We start from the raw sequence: 8,838 nt of genomic DNA, 5'->3' as shown, positions 1-8,838 counted from the left end.
GGGAACTAGAGCCCCTTGCCAAGTCATGAGTTATCTTTTTTTTTTTTTTTTTTTTTTTTTTTGGAGTTATCCTTTTAAATTGCTGGATTGGGAGAGGTCCAGGAGTCTGCTGGGGAAGCAACCAGGGTGACCAAGGTGATAGAGGGCTTAGCGGGTGACTAGTTATCAACTGATAGAGAAGTATTTTAATACTTTAATTGCCAGTATGGCCATACTTGTACATAGCAACTGAAGAGCAGGCCTGCCTAAGACATGCTATAAATGCTCTTCACATTTTAACTGAAATGGGGAATGGGCAGTGGGCCACCACAGCCAACCCCTCAGGCACCATACCAACCCTGGCTGAGGCAGGCCACTGGAGCGAAGCCTTCAGGAGCCCTGGGGAGGAGCTCCCCTTCCTGCCAGCAAGTCCTCTCTGGGTAAAGACAGTTGATTTTTCTCACCTGGTACACATCTAGTATATGGTAGGTGCTCGTTGTTGCAACAATGAATAAATTGGCCTGCAGTCCCTGAACTGCTCATTAGTGTTCTTAAGTTAGGCCAAACCTGGGGCTGGACCTCTGCCACTTTCCTCCAGCTTCTGCCCATGTATTGTCATACCTGTACCTTATCCTGTCCTGTCCCTCCCTTGACCAAAATGTGAAAATAGATCTGTAACCTTTTCCTTTGAGCAGATTTTGTAATCCAGTTACTGAACTAACAATGAATACTAGGGTCTCCACCTGAAAGTTTGTAAGTTACCTAGAGTCATGTACCTGAACAGGCTACAGGTTAGTATCCTTCATCTGTGACATCTGGCCCTGCATTAAATTCTTGAGGGACAGCTCAGATGTCCCTCTTGGCAGCACAGTAAGTGCAAACTTTAGAAAAAAGGAAGAAATCAGAGAAGGAGAACAGCCTGCTTCACTTGTTCAACTATTTGAGCACCTACCAAGTCAGGGAATTATGCTGGGCACCAGGGCTAGTCCAGTGATGAGACAGACACCCCTGCTGAAAGCTGCAGTCATGTGGGGGAGTCAGACATTCAACAACTAACCACACAATCATTTATTTAATTACAGTGAAGACTGCTATGAAAAAGATCAGGGTGTCATGGACAGTGTGTGGGTGGCAAGGCAAGGCTGGTCAGGCAAAGCTTCCCTTGGGAAGTAAGCTATGGGTTCTTCTTCACCCATTCATCACTGCTCTAGAGAGCTCAGCATCTCTTCTGAGAACCTCCCAGGGATCCCAGCTAATGGCCATGAAACACCAACCTAGATTTTCTTATTATTTTTTTCTCATTCCCTTGCCAACTTTTTTTTTTTCTTTTTACTAATACAATTACTTTTAAAAAACAACAAGCCACTATAAAAACCTGTAAATCTTTTTGATGTTCCTCTTTCAAAATCTGAATTTCAATTTTGTGTCTGTCATTTGCTTCTTCAAGTGCTTTCTCCACTGCTTGTTTTTGACGTTCATTAGCCTTTGAAAGAAAGAGTCCATTTATCTATTAATGTAGCAGAATAAGCACAGGGCAACTTGGCTTATTCGGGATGTTAGTAAATCAGGTTTTCAAATTTACTGAAAATTAGCAACCACCATGGAGTCCCTAATTTCTTGCCCCATTCCCATCTCAAACCTCCCATATCAAACTGTCTGCCTTAGCCAGAGATGCTCTAACGCATCCCAATCCAGGGCTAGCCTTGCCGTTTCTGGAATCGCTAAAGGCAAGGCAGCTTTACTATACGTAGGCTGCTGGGTTGCCTTTTCTCTTTGGCACTTTATTTCTTGCTTGATTGACTCTCAAAATAACATATGTGCATTGTGGAAAATCTGGAAAACACAGTGAAGTGAAAAGATGTACAAAGCTAGAAGGAGCCGAGTAAAGAGGCAGAGTACCATCCAGGTCCCCCGCATTAGATCCTCAGAAAGAACTTCAACTCTATTTGAAAAGAATACACAGAACACTAGACCAACTTACATTCAAATTGTAGACTATTTACAAAAGCATCACCTTGTATAATTGATGTATAATTGATGGTTCACAATCAGTTTGAATTTTACCACTAATAAAAATAGATGACTACAAAGATTTTGAGATAAATCAAAATCTGGGGTATACAGAACTGGAGTATTCATACAGAACTGGAGTATTATGTATGTTCAAAACATTTTCATAACAAGCTTTTGCTGGCATTAATACTGAACAATGCTAATACTATTTGCTATAATGTCTATTTTATAAAGAAACTGAGAAACATTGTTCTAAGCACAGTGGCTTGTTCTGCTCTCAAGGAGCTGTAATTCTCTTTAGGAAGTTATTGATGTCATTCTATGATTGGAAGAAGTGGGGCTACAGGATTGAGGCTTTGCTTCAGTTTGATGCCTTGGATCCCAATGTCAGCCCTGATATTTAAATTGCCCTTATAGCGCTCAGCAGTCGTATGGACAAGGTATTAAGGATTTTGGAGAGAGGGGAGGAAAAGGGGAGTAGGCCATAGAGAAGCATTTGAAGAAACAGGAGTGTTACATGCTCCACAAATGGATAGTCTATATATTAAATGTTAGGCCATAAGAAACAACTATCAACAAGGAGTCTTCTTAGTTATTTTTTTTTCTTTTTAGTTCTGGTTTCAATCAAATGAAAATAAAGGGAGCAGGAGTCCTCCATACAGAGAGGGCAGCTGAGAAGGAAGGAAGCTCCTGATGATGCCAGCTTCTTACTAAGCATCTACTGTATGCCAGGCATATTATTTCATTGAACCCTCCCAACTATCCCACAGAATGGGTACTATTATTCCTCTTTTACAATGAAGAAACCAAGACTACAGAGGTTGTAGAACTTGCCCACGGTCCCACAGCTAGCCAGGATTCAGTCAGTTCTGACCACTACACTATACAGTTGTTTCAGACAAATCCAAAATGTGAAAGAATTGTAAAGATGGACTTTGGGTTGACATGTAACTTCTTTTACCTGAGCCCATACTTCAGCTTCTGCTTTTGCAATGCGTTCTCTGAGTATATCTTCTTGAAACTTCTCTTCTTTTTTCAGAATATTTGCCCCAATATCTGTGTATGTGAAGAGCAATGGTCACAAACCTCCACCGATTGCTTCCTGGCTTTCCTTTCCACCATTATGTAGTTATTTATGAGGGCTACTTAGGAGATACATCCTTTTAGGAGATGTCAGTATATATATTTCAAAGATACCCATTGAAAGAGTAAGTTTTTCTCTAATTAGGAGGGAATTCACAGCACTGTCAGGCCTGGATAGAGTTGGTCATTCCTCTCATCACAACCAGTCCACAACCAGCAGACAACTGGGGAGGTGAAATAAATGCCCTGAAGAAAGGGACACATTTTGTACACTCAAAGTAGAATGATGAGTGAATATTCAAGAGGTCTTAGCACATTATACAGCTCTCTCTCTCCCCCTGTTCCTATTTGGGTGCTAGTGCTAGCATCAGGAGAGGCGAAGTGGAATGCCTTCAACACATTACATGCCTTTCTTTAGTCTGTGGTTCTTTGTGGGTTTAACTGCTTCAGTATGGAGTGAGCTAAGGGGTAGAAGTTTACTATTTTTCAGCCAATGATCTAATTTGATTTCCAAATAATAACATTCCCATAATAATATCCTCTCTACCCAGACAAGGTAATAAAAGTCTAGAGGAGGTTAGAGGACCACGCAATATCAGATAGCCAGGTCTTTCTCCACTGGTATTTCTTTCTTTTTCTTTTCTTTTCTTTTTTTTTTTTTTGAGAGGGAGTCTTGCTTTGTAGGCCAGGCTGCAGTGCAGTGTCGCAATCTCAGCTCACTGCAACCTCCGCCTCCCGATTCAAGTGATTCTTTTGCCTCAGCCTCCTGAGTAGCTGGGATTACAGGCGCCCACCACCATGCCTGACTAATTTTTGTATTTTTAGTAGAAACGGGATTTCACTATGTTGGTCAGGCTGGTCTCAAACTCCTGACCTCAAGTGATCTGCCCACCTCGGCCTCCCAAAGTGCTAGGATTAGAGGCGTGAGCCACCGTGCCTGCCCTTCCTTTGGGATTTCTATGCTGAAAGTAATAGATTCTTAGAGCTATCTTGATCCACATTCCTCCTTTCCCAGCGGCTGGAGTAAGTCTAGCTGCAGCAGTAAACCATTAAGCCAACTCACTAAAAGGGTAAGCATGGACAGACTGAAAGCCTTGATGCCAGATTTCCCTTGGGTTTCTCTGTTAAAAAGAGTCAAGAAATTCCATTTTATGCAATCTATTCTGAGTTAATGTTTCTGTCACTAGCAATTAAAAGTATATGTTTGATGGCAGAGAGTCTCCTACTAGTTCATCAGTGAATCTTAAAAACACAGGGCAGCATATATTACAGTAGAGATGGACACAAACTGCAAAAGCCCAACACTGTATAGAAATAATTAGAAAAGATTTTCTAGGACAAAATGTGACTAAGCATGGAGCATCAATGTATTGAACTTCATAAAAATGTGATACAGGCGTAGGCTACCGCTGTCCTCTTTCATGTTTAAATCCCATTGGTTTTATTAGTTGTTTTCAACCCTGATTGTACAACAGGACTCCTGCAAAGCTTTTAGTGCACGTACTGTAAAAGGAAAAAACTATTAATAAACAACTTGGATGAATCTCAAGGGCATTATGCTGAGCGAAGAAAGCCAATCTCAATGGGTTATATAATGTATGATTCTTTAGATAGCATACTCAGTGATAAAATTATAGTGATAGAGAACAGATTAGTGGTTGTCAGGGGTTCAAGTTTGGGGAGAAGAGAATGACAGCTAAGGGGTAACACGAGGGAGTTCCTTTGTGGTGATGGAACAGCTCCATGTTGTGATTGTGGTGACGGTTACATTAACATACACAAGTGCTAAATTTCATAAAACTATATGCCTGGGGGAAAAAAGTATACATAAGGTCTGTACCTGAGTTAATAGTATTGTTTCAATGCCAATGTTCCGGCTTTGACAAAGTGCCAGGATTACATAAGATATCAATGGAAGCTGGATGAAGAGTACAAGGGAACTCTGATATATTTTGCAACTTGTGAGTCTTAAACTATCTTGAAATAAAAAAGGTTATTTAAACATGAAGGAAAAAATACACATGCTTAATCCTGACTGTAGAGGTCCTAATTTAGTGGCTCTGTGTTAGATTAGTATTAAATCCAGTGGGTCTGTGTTTGGATATCTGTATTAATGTATTTTTCAAAGTTCTATATAGTGCACTGCCAGGATTGAGAACTATTGTCCTATGAAATACTCACTAGCTCTTCTATGGACATTTCAACATGCTTTTGAACTTACTTATAAAGAACAGAGAATTTCAACTTTTTTTCTTTTTAACTTAAAACAGTTCAGCGACAAATAAAGGTCACTGAATAGAAAAGATTAATTTCTAACAATAGATTTAACTTATCCACTTAAGGTTTGGGTTAGATATTCCATAAGGCACAAGGAAATCAATCATTAAGGTATATCTAAGAATGGAGATACACTGTCCTGGGTATGAAAAGTCACTTTAGAGATTATAATGAATCATTCATACTAAGCATTTACTAAATGCTAAAAAACAATTTTGGTATTGATGTTTTTAGAGGATGATTCCAATTTGATCTCCCCCTACATTTTAGTGTTTTTTTCCAAACACCTCTCCAGCTTCTTATATTTTCAAACATCAGAAATGAAATGAAATCACCTCAGTTTACCATTTTAAAGGAAGAGAGGATCAGAGGAGTATTTTGAGAGTCCTTAGGAAAATACTTACAAGGCTCAAGGTCAGATTGAAAACTCTTATGAGAATAAAAGAGAGACGGAAACCTATAGCACAATTTGATTTGCTTATGTATTATACATATGTATATACAGTAAAAGTCCTCATGTTATCTATATGTATCTACTTTTATGCCACCAGCTACTATTTAAAGGTTATAGTTTCTTTTACCCATTTATTAGGGTACTTTAAATTTTTTTTTTTTTTTTTTTTAGGCAGAGTCTCGTTCTGTCACCCAGGCTGGAGTACAGTGGCGCGATCTCAGCTCACTGCAACCTCCACCTCCTGGGTTCAAGCTATTCTCTCACCTCAGCCTCCCGAGTAGCTGGGATTACAGGCACATGCCACCATGCCTGCCTAAATTCTTTTAGTAGAGACGGGGTTTCGCCATGTTGGCCAGGCTGGTCTTGAACTCTTGGCCTCAAGCGATATGCCCACTTTGGCCACCCAAAGTGCTGGGATTACAGGTGTGAGCCACTGTGCCCATCCAATTAGGGTATTATTTAGAGATAATATTTCCTCTCCTACACATACTGAAAGGTGCCCAAGTATGGCCAAGGGCAAAATGAACTCACATTTACTATTATGTGCTAGGATTTATAATAGATACGAATACTTCATTAAAGTCTCATAACAATCTGTAAGATAGGTATTAGTATCTTTATTTCCACATAAGGAAACAGATTGAGAGACTAAATACCCTGCCCAATACACACAACTATAAGTGGAGAAGCTGTATTCCAACCCATTTTCTTCTCAAACATCCCTGTACAGACAAGCAACTCTGAAGAGAAAAAAGCTGATAAAAGTCTGTGTACCAGAAAGAATGACACATAACGCTATGAAGTGTTACAACAAAGGAAAACAATAAAGTCACTTACCTAGTATGTCTTTGTGAGTGTAAAAGCGTGTCTTCAGTGGCTTGTATTCATGGATCCGTTTGAAGGTTTTTCCAAAAGGGGCTGGTGGGATTATTTTATTACAAACAGCACAGCAAACAAAGCTGTTGTAATCTGAATTTCTGATCATAGTTAAATTTCAGATGTCTTCTCCTATTTACAGTTAAAATAATCTTAGAATCAGAAAAAGTCGTTTCAAGAAAAGCTGACAGTTTAAGAAAGCTGGAAGAGGTTCAGGGTTTTAGGATGTTAGAGGCTGGTAAGGATTAAATGGTTCACATGATTAGGTAGTGGTTATGTGTCTAACATTAAAGAATGGTACTAAAAGCCCCTGCCATAGAAGGTATGGGCACCAGATTTGGGAAGATTTAAGCAGTTGCTCCTTCCCAAACTCTAGCATTAAGTTGTTAACTTACTTAGCAACTGTTGCTAGGTAAGACAAGCTTTGCTCATAAAAGCAACTTCAAATAATGACAAAAGGGAGCATGATACAGCCATTCATGTTCCTGATACTTTCTATATTAGTTTCCTATTGCTGCTGTCTTACTCTGTTTTCTGTTGCTTATAATAGAATGCCTGAAACTGGATAGCTTATAAAGAAAAGGAAATTATTTCTTACAGTTTATGGAGGCTGAGAAGTCCAAGGTGGAGGAACTGCATCAGGTAAGAATTGTCTTGATGGTGGGAACTCACTGAAGAGTCCTGAGGTGGTACAGGGTATGACATGGCCAGGGGCTGAGCTCACATGCTAGCTCAGGCCTCTCTTCCTCTTCTTATAAAGCCACCAGTTCTCCTCCCACGATAATCCATTAATCCTTTAACCCATGAATGAATTCACTCACCTCTTAAAGGCCCCACTTCTCAATACTACCACATTGGGGATTAAAGTTCAACATGAGTTTTGCAGGGGACAAATATTCAAACCATAGCACCACTGTGACAAACTAACACGAACTTCATAGCTTAAATGTAACACAAATTTATCCCCTTGCATTTCTGGAGATCAGAAGTCTAAAATGAGTCTTAGGGGCTAAGATCAAGTTGTTACAAGGGCTGGTTCCTTCTGGAGGCTTCAGAGGAGAATCTGTTTCCTTGCCTTTTCCAGCTTCTAAAGACCATCCATATTCCTTGGGGTCATGGCCTCGCATCACATAGCCTTTCCCCCCAGTGCTTCCATAGTGACATTGTCTCTTCCTCCGATCTTCTGCCCTGCTTTAAAGACTGTGGTGATTATATCAGCCTCATCTAGATAATCCAGGATAATCTCCCCATCTCAAAATCCTAAACTTACCCGTATCTGTAAAGTCCCTTTTGCCATATAAAGTAACATATTTACAGGTTCCAGAGATTAGGATCTGGACATTTTTGCAAGAAAGGAAAGCATTAGTCAGACTACCACACTTTGTTTTAAATTGGTTTTTAAAGAATTAATTTCTTTTAAGGCCAGCAATGGAGGTAGCTTAATTTCTTTAAGGTTTTTAATAAACGTGATGTTTTGGTGCCATGGTAATAAAACGGGGAAATATCATGGTATCTTGAAGAAGAAATTACTTTCATTAAGTCAGCATTCAAAATTACTAAGCCTGGTTTTAACAATCACGTGGTTAACTAATTTGTTCTTCTAATTTTAGATAAACAGCCATAGAAATTCTGCCTATCACAAAAATCTGTGCAACTGATTACACCAAATAACTGAATTTTTAAAAATTGCCTGACAATGTCATATGCTGCAGCTACTTGGCAGGACTATTTTATAATAAGTGAATACCATCAGTGAAATTAATTTCAACAATAGGACTCCCATAAGGCCCTGAGCTAAGTGTAGCACAAGTTACTCTATAATTTCTATTGACACATACAGCCTGATAACTGGCTGAGGACCTTAAGTAACTATCAAATTGTGCCAGATCTGACTTCAAGAAAAGGGTTACCTGGGACTTGGAGAGGAATTAAAAACAAAGAGATGAATTAGTACTAAGAATGGGGATTACTGCATCCACACAGTTAATTATCTGGATTGGGAACTGAGGCTACTTGTGCCAATGACTTTCCTATCTGTTACTAGAAATTCTTGCCCAGATGAGAGGATAACTTACTGGCCTTGATTTGCCTGGGACTGTCTCTGTTTTAAACTGAAAGTCCTGAAGAACTTCCTTAGTGTCTGGCAAACTGGAAGA

The 8,838-nt window shown here is 39.5% G+C and overlaps 1 protein-coding gene across 1 annotated transcript in view; it reads right to left on the bottom strand.

The window, feature by feature from the left end:
• LOC105545895 (chromosome unknown open reading frame, human C6orf163) overlaps positions 1-7,034 on the bottom strand; it is a 20,919-nt gene extending 13,885 nt beyond the window's left edge. Inside the window, exons 1-3 of the mRNA XM_011988950.1 lie at positions 6,644-7,034; positions 2,954-3,048; positions 1,355-1,462 (exon numbers count right to left, since the gene is read on the bottom strand). Coding sequence (XP_011844340.1) covers positions 1,355-1,462; positions 2,954-3,048; positions 6,644-6,791 — 351 coding nt within the window. The 5' untranslated portion in view covers positions 6,792-7,034. The remainder of the gene's footprint in view (positions 1-1,354; positions 1,463-2,953; positions 3,049-6,643) is intronic.
• Between the last annotated feature and the right edge of the window lie 1,804 nt (positions 7,035-8,838).

Source organism: Mandrillus leucophaeus, unplaced genomic scaffold (assembly GCF_000951045.1).
Source record: "Mandrillus leucophaeus isolate KB7577 unplaced genomic scaffold, Mleu.le_1.0 Scaffold1092, whole genome shotgun sequence".
In the NCBI taxonomy this organism is placed as follows: Eukaryota; Metazoa; Chordata; class Mammalia; order Primates; family Cercopithecidae; genus Mandrillus; species Mandrillus leucophaeus.
This window is presented reverse-complemented; position numbering and strand designations above follow the sequence as displayed.